General features: G+C 40.8%; 1 protein-coding gene across 1 annotated transcript in view; it reads left to right on the top strand.

Annotated features, from left to right (window-relative positions):
• Positions 1 to 24465, top strand: part of LOC143776102 (atrial natriuretic peptide receptor 2-like) — a 290044-nt gene that overhangs the window by 163385 nt on the left and 102194 nt on the right. Inside the window, exons 10-14 of the mRNA XM_077265543.1 lie at positions 807 to 893; positions 1048 to 1191; positions 5076 to 5197; positions 9954 to 10083; positions 14104 to 14152. Of these exons, the coding sequence (XP_077121658.1) occupies positions 807 to 893; positions 1048 to 1191; positions 5076 to 5197; positions 9954 to 10083; positions 14104 to 14152 (532 nt within the window). The remainder of the gene's footprint in view (positions 1 to 806; positions 894 to 1047; positions 1192 to 5075; positions 5198 to 9953; positions 10084 to 14103; positions 14153 to 24465) is intronic.

Genomic DNA, 24465 nt, shown 5'->3' with positions numbered 1-24465 from the left:
TGGGGTCAGTCAGCTCCCTGAGTTCCTAGTTTATTTGTATTCGCTTCTTAAATATATGAATAGAAATAAATGAAGTTGCGAGGTGAGATGATAAAAAAAATAAAAAAATGTTTGCCTCCCTCTTTTGTGCACCGGACCCCCGGTACCTAGTGGCAAATACGGGCCTGCCCCTGTTTATTAAAGATGAAGGTCAAGGACAACGAGTTTGTATGTTCTCCCCGTGTTTGTGTGGGTTTCCTCCAGGTTCTCCGGTTTCCTCCCACACTCCAAAGACATACTGATAGGGAATTTAGGCAGTGTGTCTCAGTGGGGACAGTCACTATATAAGTCAATTAAAAAAAATAATAATAATAAAAAATGCTACATATATTCTTTACGTATGTCAGCATTAAAAGCACCTTGGGACTGCTTCAGTTTACTCTGAAAAAATCTTTAGTCCTCTATATCGAAAGTATTTTGCAGCTTGCATCACCTTTTTCTGACTTTTATATGTAATAATTTGATTTACCAGGACTAGTTTTGTACCTACTTGGCTTTATGCTACATTTTTCCTTATTTGCAGTTGCCATTTTGGGAGCTGGGTACCAAACACTTTGTTTTCCATAGAGTTATGGTCTTAATATTTTCACTTTACAATAGACATATCGGAAGAAATGAACATTGTTTGGAGGACCACTTTAGTGCTATGTGGTATTGGGATGAGGGAAGCTGCTTTTTTTTTGCTGCTTACCCACTTAAGACATTTTTTTCTGTAGAATTTTTCATTGACTTGGTATTTATTAGTAAATCTATAATATATTTCTCAGTGATGGCAGAACAGTGGCTATAAAGAAAATCCCAAAGAAGACTTTTACACTCTCCAAAAGAATACGGGGGGAAGTAAAGCAAATTCGGTAAATGATATTGTATTTAGGCAGTAGAGTAGAAATAGCTATTCTTCCTGTTCAGTTCTGTTGTGTTTCTTCATCTTTTTGTTACCTGTAGACACAGCATGCCTTTTGTGCCTTGCATTGTCATAATATTGTTCAACCTGTACCTCTTCTGTAGGGACCTTGATCATCCTAATCTTTGCAAATTTATTGGAGGTTGCATTGAAGTTCCTGATGTGGCTATAATTACAGAGTATTGTCCCAAGGGAAGCTTGAGTGATGTTTTGCTAAGTGAAGACATTCCTCTGAACTGGGGATTCAGGTAATATTATTATGTTCTGCATATGCTGCCGTTACGTATGTGGTGAATTAGAAAACAATTAGAATGGTTATACGTTACAATGATCAATTACTGTTGATAAAAATAAGTTACATAAAGTTGGATCAAAATCACTAAGGGAATCTGTCTGTAAGATTAACACGAAAAGCGCATATGAAGGCATGCAGGTCCTTGAATTGTAAATCCATTGAAACCTTTATATCTTCTATTTGTAGCTGCATTCCCAAGAAATTAGCGTTTTCCTTTATATTAAAATGAGGTTAAGTGCTCTGGGCGTGGCTGAGAACGCAAAGAAAATCTGTCACCAGGTTTTTGCTATGTTATCAGAGAGCAGAGACTCTGATTCCACCAATGCGTCAATTTGATAAAATTATAGTTTTCTCTGCTGGGCAAAGTTCCAGAATTTGAGCATCTAATGGATGCACTTTTCTTTCTGGGGCCGCTGTGGGTTGCTATCTTTAAGCTGGGGAGGGCCAAATATCCATGCAACTTCCCAGTCTGAGAATACCAGCTCTGAGCTGTCTTCTTTACCTTGGCTGGTTGTCAAAAATGGGGAGAGACCCCACTCCGTTTTTTAAATTATTTATTAAATTAAATTAATTATTTATTAAATTAAATTATTTTTTAAATTATTTATTTAAATAATTTAAAAACACGGCATGGGAGTCCCTCTGTTTTTGATAGCCACCCAAGATAAAGCAGACAGCTGAGTGCTGCAGCATGCAGCTGTCTGCTTTACCTGCATTTGTTATCAGAAATAGGAGTGACCTCACACCTTTTTTTATATATACAGTAGTTCGCTGGCCATTCATACTTGGCATGGCTGTGAAGGTGCACGAAGTGCCCACACCGGAAAAGCTTGTTGATTAACTGCTCTGAAGCCTTTCAACAAGGTTTATTAGTCTGCTGAATCTGAACAGTAAAACAGACTTTTTACTATACATCTGGGTTTCACTTCACTCACCTCTACTAGGCAGCTTTGCATTTGCAACATTATACAGTTTTGAAGCCATCAGTTCCAACATTTATCTTGGTTTCATCACTCCAAAGTATACAGTCTTAGTAGTCTTCATATTTTTCAGCATCATGGGCCCTGGCAAATTGTAGACAGGCTGTAGTAGAGGCCTCCTTTATGGATGCCACTCATGCATGTCGTTCCTCTGCCTTGCATGCCATATTGTCTCACAGGAAAAACTCAACCCATTTTGGCTTTCTACTTCTTTAGCTAACTGCAGTGAAATTGAATGTCGAATTTCTTCAACCCTTTACATAAGGAAATACTCCAGTTTAGGTGTTAACTTCCATGGTTGGCCTGGACATCTCTATGAGATTGTTACATTTCTATCTTTGTTAAATTTTTTTGTCACTTTTGCTCCAGCATTCTGATTGAAAAGTAAAGCTATGTTGATCATTCTGTGCCTCTCCTCGGCTCTCAACATTATTAAAAAACAAAGTCAGTATGTTCATAGCTATACAATTGATGGACCACTGCAGTGCCCAAGGTCAGTAAGATACTAATAGAGCAAGACTGTCTTTGCCCAGCAGCATTTGCAGAGTGCACATTTGTGTCATTTCATATGGGCCTAATCATATGTCTAATCTGGCTTTAGACTTGACCTGACTTTACGACCAATAACTTGGCAGTAAACTATAGCTCTTTTGACATTCAAAGGTGACTAACATTGTACTAAGATATTACAGTCTTTTTGTCAGGAGACATACTGCATTTTCAGCACAAAGTCCGAGAATAGCCAGGCACTCATTAGTAGATTTTATGATTCCATTAATAGTGTATAAATTCCATAACCATTGGAGCAGACGGGCTTGCAACGCTCCCTCACAAAAACTGGCACAATGGCCATTACCACGTGATGCTTCTTCATGTGATGTCTCACTAGCCATAGGGGTCAGTGCCACATATCGCCATGAATGGTATACAAATGCAGAGACGGCTACTTATATAATTAAAGATGGTGGACTATTTTCTACCAATGATACTTTTCATTGCAGGTACTTAATTAACCCTTTCACGATCTGTGACATATAGATACGTCATAGGTCATGTCCCTGCATTTGATTCGAGCTCTGGTGCTGAGCCCGCATCTTTCCCAGAACATGACAGCTGCTTATGTGCTTATCTTGTTCCTCTAACAGCCGCTAGACGAATTGCGATCCACCCATGGCTGTTAACATGTTAAATATCTCTGACAGCGGCATGTAACACGAGTGCACCGTAAAAGCGTCACAAACCCCGCCAATCAGTGCCCCTGTCACATGATTGCAGAGCACCGATGGGTTGGCATGACAAACAGAGGTCTGCAGAAGGCCACGGTCAGCGTTCATAGGAGACAATGACTTCTACTACACATAGCAGGCCTGAGGCCCTTCTATGTGTAGCACAAGATTGCAGCTTCAAATCTCCTAAAGGGACTATTGAAGACATTAAAAAGTAGAAATTTTTTTTGATAAAATATTAAAATATATATAAAAGTTAAATTCACCCCCTTTTTGCTCCATTCAAAATAAAACAATAATTTAAAAAGTACACATTTTTGATATCGCGGCATTCAGAGTCGCCCGATCTATCAAAATATACAAAAAATTAATCTGACTGCTAAACGTCATAATTACTTTTTTTGGTCAAAGCAACTTTGCAATAAAATGCAATAACAATCAGTTAAAACATTGTATCTACCCCAACATGCTATCATCAGCTTGGCATGCAAAAAATAAGCCCTCACCTGGCCCCACATCCAGAAAAATGGAGACGCTACGGATGTTGGAAAATAACACCATTTTATTTTTCCTTACCTACTTTTCAACCTATGTAACTATGTAACTTTGGATTCTTTTTTCACCACTTAAATAAAAAAAAACTAATCATGTTTGGTGTCTTTGAACTTGTAATCATAATTGCAGGTCAGTTTTAGCATTTAGTGAACCTGGTAAATAAAAACTTCAAATGAGCAATTGTGGAATTGCACTTTTTTTTGCAATTTCACCGCACTTGGAGTTTTTTCTCCAGTTTCCAGTACACTATATGGTAAATTCAATGATGTTATTCAAAAGTACAACTCGTCCCGCAAAACATATGCCCTCAGTTGGCAATATTGGCGGAAAAATAAAAAAGTTATGGCTCTGGGAAGAAGGGGAGCGAAAAACAAAAACGGAAAATTGCAAGGTCATGAAGTGGTTAAAGGTAAGTCAATTTGCATTAATTTATGCAAACTTCTCTTTTTTGCGACAGAATTGCATATACAGATTTTAAGCAGTGTTTAATGAGATCAGGCAAAATGGCTACCCCCTGTGGCCCTGCTTTAGGTAACTTGCTTATTTTAGCAATGTGGAAGTAGAAAATTGCAACATTGCATAAAATGATGACTGCAAATAGAAAACATTTGAAATAATTGATTTGAGAAGTTATGCTACCCCTATAATATAAAGTGCAGAAATATATAATTGTATGATGTTCACCTAGTACCGTAAGTGTGAATACAAGAAAGTTTAGAAGATAAAGAAAGTAATTCATCAAACTATATCTGTCTGGGCACTTTGCGTTGACACATCACACCACTGTCTCTGCAGAGAGTTAACAATTGCTTACTTAGGGGTCCATTAATGACCTATGCTTCAAAGGGAGCCATTCCGTAATGCTTTGCATAGCAAAAGGTATAGGAATCTTATTTGTAATAAATTGATAACTTCTTGTGCTTACATGCAAGTCTGGCGACATTCATATGTGACTCCATTTTATTAAGGTATTTTGCACCTATTTATATGGCTATTATTAAATACTTCTCTATGTGTGCAAGAGTAGATTCTTATTGGATCTCTTTATGTCTTTATGTGGTGTATCTTGATTATAGGTTTTCTTTTGCTACTGATATTGCACATGGCATGGCTTATCTACATCAGCATAAAATATACCATTCACGGCTTAAATCCACAAATTGTGTGATTGATGACCGATGGGCTTGCAAAATTACAGGTAAAATGTCTGTATCTGTATCTTATATGTTCATAAATGCTACTGATATACTCTAAATATAAAATAAATAATTGCCAAAGAAAACAGTTACATTCTTATATGCAGTTTGTTATAGAGGTTTTCCACTACTTATTACACCCCCTTTCAGGTGTCTTAACTCTTTCTAATATTCAATTTTCTAGTATACTTCAATTGCCTGCCCTTGTCCTGTTATTTCATCACTATGTGGGCTATCTAGTCTTCTGCTCTGGAATCTAGTTCTGCTACTTCCATTCTGGAAACAGAATCTAACGAACTGAGAAACGCACATCATTAGTGGAGGCGGGTCTATTTCTGTGAGTGACAGCAGTCTGAGTGTGTATGCCCATATCAGATTTCACAGTCACCTCCTTTGTACAGATCTTGATGATGCTTTGGAGTGCCGTCCCTTCAGATAACAAGCGCTGCGATGTGCTCCTTGTTATTAGAGAGCATATCACAGAGCTTGTCAGCTGAAGGGACGGCACTTCAAAGTGGAACGCCCACCTGGGCTGTGGGGTACTCGGTACCCAGTCCGGTACTTAAAGGGATGTGTCACGGTGGCGGTGACCTGATCCGTAGCCCTGGGTGCCCATGTTAAGGGGAAACTTTTTAAAGGGGTTTGTAAAAAAAAGTTTGTTTGTGACACCACCTGTGGCATTCGGAAAGGGGTGACCGACGCTGCTTAAAGGGGTCCTCTGGGGTGTTGTTATGGCAGCAGGATGGTATGGCTTCCCAGAGGTGAAGCTGGGTCCCCAGGGCTCCCGATAGAGTAGGGACAGGGGGTAGCTGGGGTAGAAAGAAATGGAGGACACAGGGTTGCAGTCTCTTTACCTCTTTACTTGGTTCAAGGCAGCCACAGTCCAGGGTAACGGATCACGGATGCTGGCGTGGTCCGGCCAGCTTGGAAGCGAATTGGAAATCCCTCTAACCAAGTGGAGTTGCAAACCTTCCTTCTAGCGCTGTGTTGTTTTAGTCCCTTGCTCCCTTTGGACTCACACAAGGTCCTCACTTTCTCTATCATTACCCGGGCTCTATCTGCTACTGTGTCTTCGGGTGTTAATGGTGGACAGGTAACTTGCAATCAGCTGTCTGCCAGTTTCTGCCATGGGGCATGAAGTTTCCCCCACAACCTCGGTCTTCTGGCTACCGGAATCTGCGCTCAGCATGGAGGAAGCCCAGTTGCAGCTTCTCTCCAGCTCTCTACTCTCCTTCGCCTCTTTTCCCTCTCAGTCTCCTACAGACTGCTTTGCTTTCTCTTTCCTCCCCAGAAGCTGCAGAATCACGGCCCCAGCTTTCCTTCCTCTCTCTTTGCTTCCCTCTCACCAACTGTCTAACTCCAACTGCCTAGCAAATGACTCCTCCTCCCAACCAGAGAAAGCAGCTCCCCTGAAGTCGGGTGTAGAGCCCCCCTTCTGGCCATAAGTCAGAACGGTGTTGTATGTGCTGAATACCTGTTAAAGGCATCCTTCCTCGCTTCCAATCATGACATCACTCTCTCCATGAGGAAAGCAATGCCACTGTAACAACCGGTTACCTGGGGTGTTACAATAGCTTCAGCAAGGATCTAGGCAGAGAGAAGAGTGAAAAGACACAAAAATTGAGCCTAACTTGAGTTGGTACACATACAGAAGTTAAACGCATGTTCACATTGACCACAAAACATTTAAACCTACAAGAGAAAAAAAGTAAGCAAAAACCCTGATGTAACTAAGTAAAAAAGCAAAAGTGCATTTAAATAACACAGAGTTTTTAGTAATACTGTTTTTTGATAAAAAAAATAGCACAAAAGCCATCCCACTGTGTCAAGGTAACTCTGATCGGGATCAGTCTTACACTGTCTAATATTAAAACCTTACCTTGTGTCAATGTTGACCTCAGCATGAATAAGGGCAGACAAAAAGACTGGGCCCAACCAGTAGAACACCAGACTGGGGAAGCCTTATATACAATTTCTAGCTCAGAAACAGGGAGGCCACACCCCGGCTTGCACAGAATGCAACAATACAAAGAAAAAAGAGTGAAGCCTGATCTGATGTCGGTCATGCATGGTGCAGACTAAAAGCAGCTTACGAAAAACATTGGTAGCAGATAGAAAATGTAATCGTATAATACTTTATATATGATAAATAGTACCAATGTAAGGATAGGACTCAATATGGACAAATCGACAATTTATATGCAAAGAAGAAGAGGGGAGAACAGACGATCAAAAAGTCCATTACTGTGGTGAAAGGTGGGGAAGAGGCAAAAACCATGAATCACAAAAAAGGAACATATATAAAATTACAAAGGGACAAGCAGGATCCAACTGAGCAACTTATTGAGTACTTCACTAATATCAGTGATAGTAGATGTAGAAGAGTATAAACATCCCACCCATCTATCCGACTGCAATGCGATTTTAGCATGATCTTATACATAGAGCAATTCTGTAAGTAAAGGAAATATTCTTCAAAACATATATGTTTTTTTCATTGATGTCAGAAAGGTAAAGTGAGTTCACTGGCTGTGAACTCGCAGGACCTATCTGACTGCATCGTGAGTAGGAGAACTTTCTAACGCTTGCGTTGCCTCAGACAGGGAATAGCAGTTCACAGGAAGACACTGAGCACATGGTGCTCAGTGTCTGCTGGATGACAGGCTGCATGGTCACTTCATGCAACCATGCAGCCTGCGACCTAGATGTAGCTAGCAGAGCTAGACCTGTCGTGGAACAAATGGATTAGCAGTATCTCTGCGGAAAGGTTGGGAATATTGTTTTTTTTAACTCTTTTGCAGATGATGAGGGCATCAGGGGAATGGGTGAGGTCATAAGTATGGTTTAATTAAGATTATTAAAGGAGTCTGTGCCATTCTTTCAATTAAAGGACTTCATTCTGGTTGTCCGTGTTTTCATACAATGTCACTATGAGGTTAGTAATAGGGGCGTCTTATTGATGCCTCTCCATTACAGACCTTGGGGCTTGATGTCACCTAACAATACAAAAGGTGACACCAACCCCCCCAACTATCACCCCACTTGCCACTGCTACAAGGCAAGTGGAAAAAGCAAGGCTAAATGCCAGAATTGGTGCATCTTAGAGACGCGCCTTTTCTGGAGTGGCTGAGAGCTGATGTTCTTAGCCGTTTGGGGGCCAGTATCCATGGTCCCTTCCTAGGCTATTAATATCAGCCCATAGCTGTTTGCATAGCCTTTCCTGGTTATTAATTATAGGGGGGACCCTGCATCATTTTTTTAGGGTCCCCCATTTTAATAGCCAGTAAAGGCTAAGTGTACAGTTGTTGGCAGATAAGTACGCCTGCGCAGAAGCACGATTTCGGGGAGCCTGTGTGGATGATGCATGGACGCGTCATCCACATGAAGCGAGCAGGAGGATGGGGATCATAAGAAGATGGGAGGTACCGGACCAAGACCAGCGACGCCTATCGGACCGGACTGTCCCCCAGGTGAGTATAAGAAAAGTTCTTTTTCTTCTGTTACAGGTTGATTTGGGGGCTTATATGCAGCTTTATAGAATGTTGTATATAAGCCCTTAAAGTGGGTGGCCGTAACTCGTATCAGCCAAACCTGCTGACATGTTCACTTTAAAGTCAATCTAGCAATAGGCTTTTGCTACCCATTCTGAGAGCAACATGATGCAAGGTTATAGACTCAGATTCCAGCAAGGTATCACTTACTTTGCTGTATGCTTCAGTTTTGATATCACTGTTTTATCTGCTGCAAATCTTTCCATTCTCTGAAGGTTTAGCTCTGTATAACTCCGTCCCTATCACTGATTGACAGTTTTCTGTGTATAGTCAGAAAGCTGTCAACCAGTGGTGGGGGCATAAAGTGCTCATTAATGTGGAGATCTACATGGCAGCAGGTTTACTAGTTCTACAGTATAGTGATAATCTTCTGCTGATTAAACTAAGTTTATCAAAACTACAGCAAACAGCCCAGAAAATGACACATCACTGGAACCAGGGTCTCTGTATCCACATTATACTGCCTTTAGAATAGGTGTCTGAAACTTGATGATAGATTCCATTTAAGTCACTTCATCTTATAACCTTAGCCTGTAAGGCTAGGTGGCCAAGACTCAGAATAGTAGTGATTTGGACGCAGCTCACCCAAAATGCTGCATTCTACGATACAAGCACAGTGGATAAGATTTATAGAAATCCCATGCCCACTGTGCTTCTATTTGAAACTGCGTAAACTCAGCAGCTGTGCAGGTTTATGAGCCGCAGCAGGTGAATTTCTGTTGCCGAGATGCTTGTCTCTGCAACAGAAATTTCCACAATAGAATGTATTGGATACGGTAAAACCACCTTGCTCAATGAACAGCGGATTTAATTGCATGATTGAAAGCAGTGTTTTGGATGCAGCGAAAATATGCTATGTCAAAAGCGCTGCTATTTCCTGATCATGGGCACATTCCCTAAGTTTAGAATTTAAGAATTTAGGCAGGATCCTATGCACATTGTGGATTACGTAATTAAAGTATTTAATAAAATCTTACATAGCATATTTGTTCTTTTTCCATTTATAACTAAAAATAACTGTTTCTTTCACAATCAAATTGCTGATTTTAACAAAATATTTTTGCCTTTTCTTGTCTTCTTTTTACCACAATTATTGCAGTGTACATAAATGCATTTTTGTACATTCCACTAGACATTTGTATTATATTGTTTTTTAGAGAACACAGACATTATATCCAATTATTTATATACATTTGTTTCCTTTCAGACTATGGTTTGGACTTCTTCCGCAAGCCAGTTTCAGTGGATGATTGTAATACCTATCGAGATCATGCTGCTCAGAAGCACATACCCCCAGAGACTCAGTCTGTCTCCTCTGCAGATGCTGATATGTGCAGGTATAGCAAGTTGTTAATTGTGAGAGGTTCGTGCAAATTTGTACCTCCAATTTCAGTTAAATTTAGCTGTACTTCTGCCACGTAATATGTCATTAAAGAGGATAATCAGGACTTTGCTAACAGAGGCAACTATCTGTTGTACCTGGCACCGGTCACTGACTGCTCCTGTCAGAGATTTAGCTACTCCCTGTCAACAGAGCAGCAGTTTCTCTTCCTGTTGACAGGGTGGGACCACTGGTGTCATGCCGATTGACAGCCGGCTTCCTCTAATTAGGCAGAGGAGAATGGACTGCAAATCAGGATGATACCAGTAGTCCTACCCTGTCAACAGGAAGAGAAACTGCTGCTCTGTTGACAGGGAGTAGCTGAATCTCTGGCAGGAGCGGTCAATGACAGGTGCCAGGTACAACAGACAGGTAGTTGTTTCTTTTATTAATTACATGCCTAGTATCCCCTAAAAGCTTTTGTGTCTTTTGGTTGTGCTAGAGCTGGCCGATCTTCCAAGATTTCCTTATGCATTTGGTACAAATATGTTCCTCACAATTAGGGTCTGCGTCTACAGTTGTGTGAAAAACTGATTGCCCCTTCCTGGTTTCCTATTCTTTTCTATGTTTTTCACACTTAAGTGTTTCAGATTGCCAAACAAATGTAAATATTAGACAAAGATAACACAAGTAAATGGAAAATGCAGCTTTTAAATGAAGGTCTTTATTATTAAGGGAAAAAGAAATCCAAACCTACAGAGCACTGTATGAAAAAGTAATTGCCCTCCCCCTTAAAACATAAATAAACTGTTATTAATCACATGTTTGAGATGCTGAGTTCAAATTCCCTAGGCACACGTGGGTCTGGCTAATGCCACACCTGCTCTCAATCAAAAAATCACTTAGATAGGACCTGCCTGACAAAGTGAAGTAGACCAAAAGTTCCTCAAAGCTAGAATGCCTCAATCCAAAGAAATTCAAGAACACATGAGAAACAAAGTAATTGAGATCTATCAGTCTGCAAAAGTTTATAAAGCCATTTCTAAATCTTTGGGACTCAAGAGAACCACAGTAAAAGCCACTAGCCGCAAATGGTGAAAATATTGAACAATGGTGAGCCTTCCTGGGAGTGGCTGGCCCACCAAGAGGTCACAAAACACCCTGCAACAACATGCAAAGGCTTGCATTCCTTACTTACCACAGTTAAGATCAGTATTCATGACTCCACCATAAGAAAGAGACTGGGCAAAAATGGCCTGCATTTTAGAGTTCCAAGATGAAAACCACTGCAGAGCAATGAGAACATAAAAGCTCATCTCAGTTTTGCCAGAAAACATTTTGTTGATCCTACAGACTTTTGGAAGAATACTCTGTGAACTGACGAGACAAAAGTTGAATGCTTTGGAAGGTGTATAGAATGGCACATTACATCTGGCGTAGAAGTAAAACAACATTTCAGAAAAGGAACATCATACCATAGGGCTGTTTTGCTGCTTCAGGACCTGGAAGAGCTGACGCGCACTTGGGTTATGCAGCAGGGCAATGATCCAAAACACACCAGCAAGTCCACCTCGGTATGGCTTAAGAAAAACAAAATTAAGACTTTGGAGTGGCCTAGTCAAAATACTATATATAAATAATCCGCGCTGATTATTTATATATATTTATTTAGAGCTATTAATACAGAGGGGTGGCACTGTATTTGGATCCGCTGCAGGATTCTCAGCTTCTGAAGCGCTACTGGTGTGTTCAATTTACTCCCTAGTCAAAATACTAGTCTTAATCCGATTTAGATGCTGTGTCATCATGACCTAAAAAAGATGGTTCATGCTCGTAAACACTCCATTGTGGCTGAATTATAACAATTCTGCAAAGATATGTGGGTCAAAATTCATCCAGAGCGTTTTAAAAGGCTTATTTCCAGTTATTGCAAACACTTGATTTCAGTTGTTGCTGCTATGGATGGCCCAACCAGTTATTAAGTTTAAGGGGCAATCACTTTTTCACACAGGTACCTATAGGTTTGGATTTCTTTTTCCCTTGGTGATAAAGACCTTGATTTAAAAACTGCATTTTGTGTTTATGCAGCGCCCCAGAGTCCTGGTCGTCGCAGTACTGTGGCTCCGCCACTAAGGGGAGCTATGGTACGTCTGATGGCACTGAAGGAGTTCATCTGATCAGGTATCACAGACACCAATACATTTCACAGTCGGGCCTCCAGGGGGAGCTAAGGGTTCTATTCACTAGGCCACTCCCCACCATTGTGGGTAAACTGGGGGTCAGGCAGGAAGTTAGATCAGAAAGCTGACTGGGTTGGAACCAGGCAACACCTTGTGGCAGAGGGTGTTGTGGGGGAAGATACAGTAGGGTCTTTGTCAGGGGTGGGATCCTGACAGAGGCTTGGCAACTTGAACGAACGTAACGGGACCGTGCCTGCTCAGGATAGCGGCGGTGCCCAAGGAAGGACCAGAAGCGAGATAGATTGTGCTGAGTGAGAAACGAGATCAAAGCAATAGGAGAAATACCAGTAGGGGTCGTGCTGTAAGACCGAAGCAACACCCTACTGAGGCGCACAACCGGCGGCCGGAACGCCGAGGGAGTATTACAACATCCATCTTCAAGCGATACTCTAAACAGCGGCAGGACAGTCAGTCTAAGGCGGGCTGTCTAACTTAAATCACCTATGCAGTCTTGGGGGGCAACTTGTGGAGAGGGGCGACTCTAGGGTCCCGGAAGAGCTCCGAGCCTACCCGTCAAACGGGTGCCGTCCCAACCATAACACCAGGGAGGGACGGAGGATTAGCAGAACATCATCTAATCGAGTTGTGAGGGAACTTAAGAAACAGACACAACAGTTGTGGGGACTTTCTGTAAGCACAGCAGGGAAGGACCGCAACACATAGCGCTAGAAGGAAGGCACAGATTTCCACCTGCTAAGAGAACTCTGGAGGTGCCATTGGACCGGCCGGACTTGCGCAGCCTGGTTATCCGGATTCCGGACTGAGGACCCAGAGATCTTCAGTAAAGAGGTAAAGAGACTGCAACCTGGTGTCCTCGTTATTTACTGCACCGCACCACTACAGCTTCACCACCATCATCCGTCATACTTATTTACTGTACGCCCCTCGGCAGGGTCACGGACAGGGCCTAGCCACCGTGACAACCCCAGAGCAGAGACTCAGAGGCCCGGTACCGGGTACCCCTCGGCCCTGTGGCAGTGGGGGGGGGCGCTACATTTACTTGTTTTATCCTTGTCTAAAATTTACATTTATTTGGTGATCTGAAACCTTTACATGTGAACAACATGAAAAAGAGTAGGAAATCAGAAAGGGGGCAAACACTTTTTCACACAACTTTATATTGTTAGTATGGGGTCATTATATAGATACTGGCTTCATGTATTTATAGTCATATATTGTTGATATTAGAATATTTTTTGTGGCTATATTTTCAGAAAAATTTAGAAAAATTGTCAATAGTCATCTACCCTACAACAAAGCTTACCCTCAGACCTAAAGGCAACACCAAGAAGTCTTCTGAATGAGCAAATCAAAATAAATTAAGTTAACCATCGTAATTTCTAAATGTTTAAAATGGTTGTCTGGGATTCTTTTAATTTAGCTGTAGAAATGCAGATGCAAAAAATAACAAACACCTCTATATTCAACCTCTCCAAGTCCAATGCTGCATGTCCTCTGCAGTCTGGTGTTTGTTGACAGGCTGCATTGGTGATATACTACATGTGGATTACTGCTGAGCCATGTGATTGGCTGCAGAGGTCACATGCACTGTAGTCCTGACGTCACCAATGCAACCTATCAACAAAGCCCAGGGCAGTGTCGGAAGTCAGTATTGAACTTGGGGAGGTTGAGTATAGTTGTATTTGTTTTTTTCCACGTTTGCAAAAGTATAGTATAGGAAAATAAAAATTAATCCTGGATAACCTCTTTTAGCTCAGACACCTTAAAACTGGAATAATGAATGTGTATTCTTATAGTAATAATGAAAATGTTTTCCAATTTGCTTTACTTTTTAGTTATGCAGTTATTTTACTGGAAATAGCAATCAGAAATGATCCTGCTTCGGTAAGACACATGACTTATTGTATAATACTCATACAAATATACGGTGAAGGACACTCAGTTGAAATGGGTCATTGTCTATATATATCGTAGAAATATGTACCTTGAAAGATTTTTAAGAGATATAGACCAAGTGTCTGATTCCTCATAGCTTTTACACCAGTATTCTGGAGTAAAAAGCTTTGAAAATTCACAAAAATGTTGGTGCAACGTGAGACAACTTTTGGTGGTCTCATGACAAAGTGAGAAGAGCTGCGTAAGGACTAGAGCGTGGCAACCCCTGCTTGTCAAATTTATGAGGTGCAGTGGCATTCCTTACACCACAAATGTTACTACAGTTGCTGATTGAAGTAAGATTTGTGGTGAGGTGCTTACGGAGGTATACATCACTTTTCAAAAGTGCAGGATTAATTAAGATTCATCGCTTAATGAATCTGCAGCGTCTGACTCCATCATGCCCACTCATTGAGACTGTGGAGAAAAACGCCAGTCTTGATGAATCTGGGTCCAAATGTGTATCACACAAGGTCCCAGAGTCTGGAGGAAGAGTGGAGAGACAGACAATCCAAGCTGCTTGAGGTCTAGTCTGAAGTTTCCACAATCAGTGATGGCTTGGGGAGTCATGTCATCTGCTGGTGTAGGTCCACTGTGTTTTATCAAGACCAAAATCAGCGCAAGCCATCTACCAGGAAATTTGAGAGCACTTCATGCTTCCCTCTGTCGACAAGCTTTTTGGAGATGGAAATTTATTTCTCCAGCTGGACTTGGCACCTGTCCACACTGCCAAAAGTACCAATACCTGCTTTAACCCCTTTACCCCCAAGGGTGGTTTGCACGTTAATGACCGGGCCAATTTTTACAATTCTGACCACTGTCCATTTATGAGGTTATAACTCTGGAACACTTCAACGGATCCTGGTGATTCTGACACTGTTTTCTCGTGACATATTGTACTTCATGATAGTGGTAAAATTTATTTGATATTACCTGCGTTTATTTGTGAAAAAAATGGAAATTTGGCGAAAATTTTGAAAATTTCGCAATTCTCCAAATTTGAATTTTTATACAATTAAATCACAGAGATATGTCACACAAAATACTTAATAAGTAACATTTCCCACATGTCTACTTTACATCACCACAATTTTGGAACCAACATTTTTTTTTTTAGGGAGTTATAAGGGTTAAAAGTTGACCAGCAATTTTTCATTTTTACAACACCATTTTTTTTAGGGACCACATCTCATTTGAAGTCATTTTGAGGGGTCTATAGGTCTATATGATAGAAAAAACCCAAGTGTGACACCATTCTAAAACCTGCACCCCTCAAGGTGCACAAAACCACATTCAAGAAGTTTATTAACCCTTCAGGTGTTTCACAGGAATTTTTGGAATGTTTAAATAAAAATGAACATTTAACTTTTTTACACATAAAATTTACTTCAGCTCCAATTTGTTTTATTTTACCAAGGGTAACAGGAGAAAATGGACCCCAAAAGTTGTTGTAAAATTTGTCATGAGTACGCCGATACCCAATATGTGGGGGTAAACCACTGTTTGGGCGCATGGCAGAGCTCGGAAGCGAAGGAGCGCCATTTGACTTTTCAATGCAAAATTGACTGGAATTGAGATGGGACGCCATGTTGCGTTTGGAGAGCCCCTGATGTGCTTAAACATTGAAACCCCCCACAAGTGACACCATTTTGGAAAGTAGACCCCCTAAGGAACTTATCTAGATGTGTGGTGAGCACTTTGACCCATTAAGTGATTCACACAAGTTTATAATCAGCCGTAAAAATAAAAAAATCATATTTTTTCACAAAAATGATCTTTTTGCCCCAATTTTTTATTTTCCCAAGGGTAAGAGAAGAAATTGGACTCCAAAAGTTGTTGAACAATTTGTCCTGAGTACGCTGATACCCCATATGTGGGGGTAAACCACTGTTTGGGCACAAGGGAGACCTCGGAAGGGAAGGAGTGCCATTTGACTTTTCAATGCAAAATTGACTGGAATTGAGATGGGACGCCATGTTGCATTTGGAGAGCCACTGAGGTGCCTAAACATTGAAACCCCCCACAAGTGACACCATTTTAGAAAGTAGACCCCCTAAGGAACTCATCTAGATGTGAGAGAGCTTTGAACCCCCAAGTGTTTCACTACAGTTTATAACGCAGAGCCGTGAAAATAAAAATTCTTTTTTTCCCCACAAAAATTATTTTTTAGCCCCCAGTTTTGTATTTTCCCAAGGGTAACAGGAGAAATTGGACCCCAAAAGTTGTTGCCCAATTTGTCCTGAGTACGCTGATACCCCATATGTGGGAGGGAACCACCGTTTGGGCGTATGGGAGAGCTCGGAAGGGAAGGAGTGCCATTTGGAATGCAGACATTGATGGAATGGTCTGCAGGCGTCACATTGCGTTTGCAGTGCCCCTAATGTACCTAAACTGTAGAAACCCCCCTCAAGTGACCCCATATTGGAAACTAGACTCCCCAAGGAACTTATCTAGATGTGTTGTGAGAACTTTGAACCCCCAATTGTTTCACTACAGTTTATAACGCAGAGCCGTGAAAATAGAAAATCCTTTTTTCTCCACAAAAATTATTTTTTAGCCCCCAGTTTTGTTTTTTTCCAAGGGTAAAAGTGTAAATTGAACCCCAAAAGTTGTTGCCCAATTTGTCCTGAGTACGTTGATACCCAATATGTGGGGGGATCCACTGTTTGGGCGCATGGCAGAGTCGGAAGGGAAGGAGCGCCATTTGGAATGCAGACTTAGATGGATTGGTCTGCAGGCGTCACATTGCATTTGCAGAGCCATTAATGTAACTAAACAGTAGAAACCCCCCATAGGTGACCCCATATTGGAAACTAGACCCCCCATGGAACTTATCTAGATGTGTTGTGAGAACTTTGAACCCCCAAGTGTTTCACTACAGTTTATAGCGCAGAGCCGTGAAAATAAAAAATCCTTTTTTTCCACAAAAATTATTTTTTAGCCCCCAGTTTTGTATTTTCCCATGGGTTGCAGGAGAAATTGGACCCCCAAAGTTGTTGTCCAATGTGTCTTGAGTACGCTGATACCCCATATGTTGGGGTAAACCCCTGTTTGGGCACACAGGAGAGCTCGGAAGGGAAGGAGCACTGTTTTACTTTTTCAACGCAGAATTGAGATCGGATGCCATGTCGCGTTTGGAGAGCCCCTGATGTGCCTAAACAATGGAAACCCCCCAATTATAACTGAAACCCTAATCCAAACACACCCCTAACCCTAATCTCAAAGGTAACCCTAACCACACCCCTAACCCTGACACACCCCTAACCCTAATCCAAACCTTATTCCCAACCGTAAATGTAATCCTAACCCTAACTTTAGCCCCAACCCTAACTTTAGCCCCAACCCTAACCCTAACTTTAGCCCCAACCCTAACTGTAGCCCTAACCCTGGCCCCAACCCTAGCCCTAACCCTAACCCTAGCCCTAACCCTAACCCTAGCCCTATCCCTAGCCCTATCCCTAACCCTAGCCCTAACCCTAGCCCTAACCCTAATGGGAAAATGGACATAAATACATTTTTTAAATTTTGTAATTCTTCCCTAACTAAGGGGGTGATGAAGGGGGGTTTGATTTACTATTTCTAGCGGGTTTTCTAGCGGATTTTTGATTGGCAGCCGTCACACACTAAAAGACGCTTTTTATTGCAAAAAATGTTTTTTGCGTTACCACATTTTGAGAGCTATAATTTTTCCATATTTTGGTCCACAGAGTCATGTGAGGTCTTGTTTTTTGCGGGACGAGTTGACGTTTTTATTGGTAACATTTTCGGGCACCTGACATTTTTTCATCGCCTTTTATTCCAATTTTTGTGAGGCAGAATGACAAAAAAACAGCTATTCATGAATTTCTTTTGGGGGGGGCATTTATACCGTTCCGTGTTTGGTAAAATGGATAAAGCAGTTTTATTCTTCGGGTCAGTACGATTACAGCGATACCTCATTTATTTTTTTTTTATGTTTTGGCGCTTTTATACGATAAAAACTATTTTATAGAAAAAATTATTATTTTTGCATCGCTTTATTCTGAGGACTATAACTTTTATATTTTTTCGCTGATGTTGCTGTATGGCAGCTCGTTTTTTGCGGGACAAGATGACGCTTTCAGCGGTACCATGGTTATTTATTTCTGTCTTTTTGATCGCGTGCTATTCCACTTTTTGTTTGGCGGTATGATAATAAAGCGTTTTTTGCCTCGTTTTTTTTTTTTTTTTTTTTTTTTTACAGTGTTCACTGAAGAGGTTAACTAGTGGGACAGTTTTATAGGTCGGGTCGTTACGGACGCGGCGATACTAAATATGTTTGGTTTTTTTATTTAGATAAAGGAGTGTATTTATTGGAACAATATTTTTTTTATTATTATTATTTATTTAGGAATTGTTTTTTTTATTTTTTTTTACACATGTAATTTTTTTTTTTTTACTTTTTACTTTGTCCCGGGGGGGCATCACAGTAAAGTGACAGATCACTGATCTGACACTTTGCTGTGCACGGTGTCAGATCAGCGATCTGACGTGCACTGCTGGAGGCTTCCCGGCGCCTGCTCTGAGCAGGCGATGTGAAGCCACCTCCCTGCAGGACGCGGATGCAGCCCCGCGGCCATTTTGGATCCGTGGCTTACAGGGAGGAGATGCTTGGTACAAGGTGAGCACATCGCCTTGTACCGATCGTCTCAGGGAAGCATGCAGGGAGCCCCCGCCCTGCGCGATGCTTCCCTGTACCACCGGAACACTGCGATCATGTTTGATCACAGTGTGCCGGGGGTTAATGTGCCGGGGGCGGTCCGTGACCGCTCCTGGCACATAGTGCCGGTTGTCAGCTGCGATAGTCAGCTGACACCCAGCCGCGATCGGCCGCGCTCCCCCCGTGAGCATGGCTGATCACGCTGGACGTACTATTCCGTCCTTGGGAAGTAGGGCCCACCCCACATGGACGGAATAGTACGTCCAATGGCAGAAAGGGGTTAAAAACAACAGTGTCACTGTGCTTGATTGGCCAGCAAACTCACCTGACTTTAAAGCCATAGAGAATCTATTGGGTATTGTCAAGAGGAAGATGAGAGACACCAGAGCCCACAATGCAGATGAGCTGAAGGCTGCTATCAAAGCAACCTGGGCTTCCATAACACCTCAGCATTGTCACAGGCTGATCGCCTCCATGCCATCCACATTGATGCAGTAATTGATGCAAAAGGAGCCCCGATCAAGCATTGAGTGCATTTACTGAACATACAGTTCAGTAGGCCAACATTTCGGATTTTAAAATAATTTTTTCAAGATGGTGTTATAAAGTATTCTAATTTACTGAGATAATGACTTTTGGGTTTTCATTGGCTGTAAGCTATAATCATCAACATTAACATAAATAAACACTTGAAATAGATCACTCTGTTTGTAATGACTCTATATAATATATGAGTTTCACTTTTTGTATTGAAGAACTGCAATAAATTAACTTTATGATGATATTCAAATTTTGTAAGATGCACCTGTATATTTGTTTTGCCTAAAATACAAAGGAATTGTGTCATCTTTAACCTTAAGCCTATTAGAGATCATTTCATCTTCAACTTGTTTATCTGTTTACAATAACAGTAACATTGACTGGGGTGCCCAAACTTTTACATGCCACTGTGTATGGTTACCTGCTTTGTAGACATTCATATTACTTCATATCTGACCTCTTGCTTTGAAACTGACGTTGAAACTCCCACAATGTGCTGTACAATTTTGTTGAAAAGTAGACTTCTCCTTTATATGACCTAACAATATTAAGGTTGTTTTCACAAGTAATTTTAAAGCTAAAAAAGAAGGCATCTAAAAAAATAAAATAGAATATTTTCTTTATAATTTCCCTCCCTTTATGATTTATTTCTGACATGAGCTTCAAAAACAGAATCCTACAATTGGATCAAAACAACACATGTGAAAGCGCCCAAAGACCCCCATCTATAATTTGTTAATTGGAAAGTTAAGTTAAATTCAGATACAAAGGGTTAATCTGGCTAGTAAAATTCTGAACAGTATCTTAGAATGTGTAGTGTTGTAGCAATCGTGAAATGAATCGTTTTACTGGATAACGAAGGTTATCAAACGTGGGAAATGTTTCTCTGCAGATATAATCAATATTGTTGTGGTGTAGAATATAAATAGACTGCAGACAATTTCCTATGCGGTTCTTATAGTAATTGTTCCCATTCTAAAAATTTAGTGTTGGGTAAATAACTTCTATGGTTCTGAAAATCTATGGATACTTATAATTAGGAATTAATGGCTATTTCCATCATGAATGCTTATGCACACAGGAGAGTTTGGACCTGCTCATATCTCCAGGTTCAAGTAGTGGATATGTTTAAAATGTCTATGATGAAAAAGCTCTCTACCTTGTAAAAATGTTATGGTAGTTGGTAGCATCCTTTTACACTGTGTTCCAAATTATTATGCAAATTGGATTTAAGTGTCATAAAGATTTAATTGTTTTGTTTTTTCAAATAAACTCATGCATGGTATTGTGTCTCAGGGCTCAATGGATCACTGAAATCAATCTTAAACACATGTGATAATTGGTTTTCCAGGTGATTCTAATTAAAGGAAAACTACTTAAAAATGATGTTCCACATTATTAAGCAGGTCACAGTTTTCAAGTAACATGGGAAAGAAAAAGGATCTCTCTGCTGCTGAAAAGCATCAAATAGTGCAGTGCCTTGGTGAAGGGATGAAAACTTTAGAAACTTCCCAAAAACTTAAGCGTGATCATCGTACTGTTAAGAGATTTGTGGCTGTATCAGAGCACAGATGTGTTTGTGCTGATAAAGGCATAATGAGGAAGATTTCTGCCAGGCAAGTTCATCGGATTAAGAGAGTAGCTGCTAAAAAGCCATTGCAAAGCAGCAAACAGATATTTGAAGCTGCTGGTGCCTCTGGAGTCCCTCGAACCTCAAGGTGTAGGCTCCTTCAAAGGCTTGCTGTGGTGCATAAACCTACTATTCGGCACTTAAACAGTGTTCACAACCAGAAATGGTTGTATTGTGCCCACACATACATGAAGACTAATTTCCAAACAGTCTTGTTTACTGATAAGTGTTGAGCAACCCTGGATGGTCCAGATGGATGGAGTAGTGGATGGTTGGTGGATGGCCACCATGTCCCAACAAGGCTGCGACGTTAGCAAGGAGGTGGAGGAGTCATGTTTTGGGCCGGAATCATGGAAAAACAGCTGAAGGTTCCTGAAGGTGTGAAAATGACCTCTGCAAAGTAAATAGAGTTTCTGACTGACAACTTTCCTCCATGGTATAAAAAGCAGAAACGTGCCTTCAGGAGCAAAATCATCTTCATGCATGACAATGCACCATCTCATGCTGCAAAGAATACCTCTGAGTCATTGGCTGATATGGGCATAAAAGGAGATAAACTCATGGGTGGCCACCATCTTCCCCTGACCACAACCCTATAGAGAACCTTTGGAGTATCATCAAGCAAAAGATCTATGAGGGTGGGAGGCAGTTCACATCAAAACAGCAGCTCTGGGAGGCTATTCTGACTTCATGCACAGAAATACAAGCAGAAACTCTCCAAAAACTCACAAGTTCAATGGATGCAAGAATTGTGAAGGTGATATCAAAGAAGGGCTCCTATGTTAACATGTACCTTGGCCTGTTAGGATGTTTTGGCGTTAAATAGCTTTTTTATTCAGTGAATGTGACCTCCTAATGCTGCAAATTCCACAAATGAGTATTTTCAGTTCTTTAAAACATATCAAATGTTTAGAAATTCTACTGTGCCTAATAATTTGGAACAGTGCATTTTGAGTTTTTATTAATTTTGGAGATTATACTGTTATCATTGGGAGGTTTCTTCAATAAAATTCAATGTATACTCTAATGGGTGATTACTTTTATTAGACTGACTGTCATTTGCACCAACCATTTAGGAAAATCCGATAAAATGTAATTTGCATAATAATTTGGAACATAGTGTAGATAGCATTGCTTAAAGGAAATCTGTCAGTAGGATTAACCCTCCTAAGCCATCTATATGGGCATATAGGTCATAGGAAGCTGAATAAAATGATACCTAGATATCCATGATTCGAAGTCTTATTACAGAGAAATCCATCCAAAATTGTTTTTCTTAATATGTTCATGAGCTGTTCTATAATCTATGATCTATAGGCCGGACACTGACCTGTATGAAAATCTGAATCCATAGTTTATTTTAAATGAAAGGGGACATTACCAGTGTGAGACATGTAGATCAGGAGAGCAGACTGTCAGTTATTACATGTCTCACTGCACTGGTAATGCCTCCTTTCATTTAAGATATGCTCTGTAGACAGATTCTCAGAAGATCAGTGTCTGGCCCCTAGATCTTAACAGTTCATTTACATATTAAGAAAAATATGGATTTCTCTGGAGTAAGACATCAGATAGTAGATATCAAGGTATCATTTTATTCAGATTCCTATGAACTGAGTGTGCATATACAGTCATGGCCAAAAGTATTGACACCCCTGCATTTCTGTCAGATAATACTCAGTTTCTTCCTGAAAATGATTGCAAACACAAATTCTTTGGTATTATTATCTTCATTTAATTTGTCTTAAATGAAACAACACAAAAATAATTGTCCTAAAGCCAAATTGGATATAATTCCACACCAAACATAAAAAAGGGGGTGGACAAAAGTATTGGCACCGTATGAAAAATCATGTGATGCTTCTCCAATTTGTGTAATTAACAGCACCTGTAACTTACCTGTGGCACCTAACAGGTGTTGGCAATAACTAAATCACACTTGCAGCCAGTTGACATGGATTAAAGTTGACTCAACCTCTGTCCTGTGTCCTTGTGTGTACCACATTGAGCATGGAGAAAAGAAAGAAGACCAAAGAACTGTCTGAGGACTTGAGAAACCAAATTGTGAGGAAGCATGAGCAATCTCAAGGCTACAAGTCCATCTCCAAAGACCTGAATGTTCCTGTGTCTACCGTGCGCAGTGTCATCAAGAAGTTTAAAGCCCATGGCATTGTGGCTAACCTCCCTAGATGTGGACGGAAAAGAAAAATTGACAAGAGATTTCAACGCAAGATTGTGCAGATGTTGGATAAAGAACCTCGACTAACATCCAAACAAGTTCAAGCTGCCCTGCAGTCCGAGGGTACAACAGTGTCAACCTGTACTATCCATCGGCGTCTGAATGAAAAGTGACTGTATGGTAGGAGACCCAGGAAGACCCCACTTCTTACCCCGAGACATAAAAAAGCCAGGCTGGAGTTTGCCAAAACTTACCTGAAAAAGCCTAAAACATTTTGGAAGAATGTTCTCTGGTCAGATGAGACAAAAGTAGAGCTTTTTGAGCAAAGGCATCAACATAGAGTTTACAGGAGAAAAAAAGAGGCAACAAACAAAAGAACACGGTCCCTAGTCACACATGGCGGAGGTTCCCTGATGTTTTGGGGTTGCTTTGCTGCCTCTGGCACTGGACTGCTTGACCGTGTGCATGGCATTATGAAGTCTGAAGACTACCAACAAATTTTGCAGCATAATGTAGGGCCCAGTGTGAGAAAGCTGGGTCTCCTTCAGAGGTCATGGGTCTTCCAGCAGGACAATGACCCAAAACACACTTCAAAAAGCACTAGAAAATGGTTTGAGAGAAAGCTCTGGAGACTTCTAAGGTGGCCAGCAATGAGTCCAGACCTGAATCCCATAGAACACCTGTGGAGAGATCTAAAAATGGCAGTTTGGAGAAGGCACCCTTCAAATATCAGGGACCTGGAGCAGTTTGCCAAAGAAGAATGGTCTAAAATTCCAGCAGAGCATTGTAAGAAACTCATTGATGGTTACCGGAAGCGGTTGGTCGCAGATATTTTGGCTAAAGGTTGTGCAACCAAGTATTAGACTGAGGGTGCCAATACTTTTGTCTGGCCCATTTTTGGAGTTTTGTGTGAAATGATCAATGTTTTGCTTTTTGCTTCATTCTCTTTTGTGTTTTTTCATTTAAGACAATTTAAATCAAGATAATAATACCAAAGAATTTGTGATTGCAATCATTTTCAGGAAGAAACTGAGTATTATCTGACAGAATTGCAGGGGTGTCAATACTTTTGGCCATGACTGTATATGGCCTAAGAGGGATGGTCCCACTGACAGATTCTCTTTAAAGACAATCATGGTTCCAAACCATAGGCAGCATAAAACAAGGGCAGACTCCACAATGATAGACATCTGTGTTTTACTCAAATGGCTTGTCAAGTCAATCCATCTGAGCCG

Source organism: Ranitomeya variabilis, chromosome 1 (genome assembly GCF_051348905.1).
Source record: "Ranitomeya variabilis isolate aRanVar5 chromosome 1, aRanVar5.hap1, whole genome shotgun sequence".
Classification (NCBI taxonomy): Eukaryota; Metazoa; Chordata; class Amphibia; order Anura; family Dendrobatidae; genus Ranitomeya; species Ranitomeya variabilis.
Note: the sequence above shows the minus strand (reverse complement) of the source record. Positions and strands in the feature narration are given on the sequence as shown.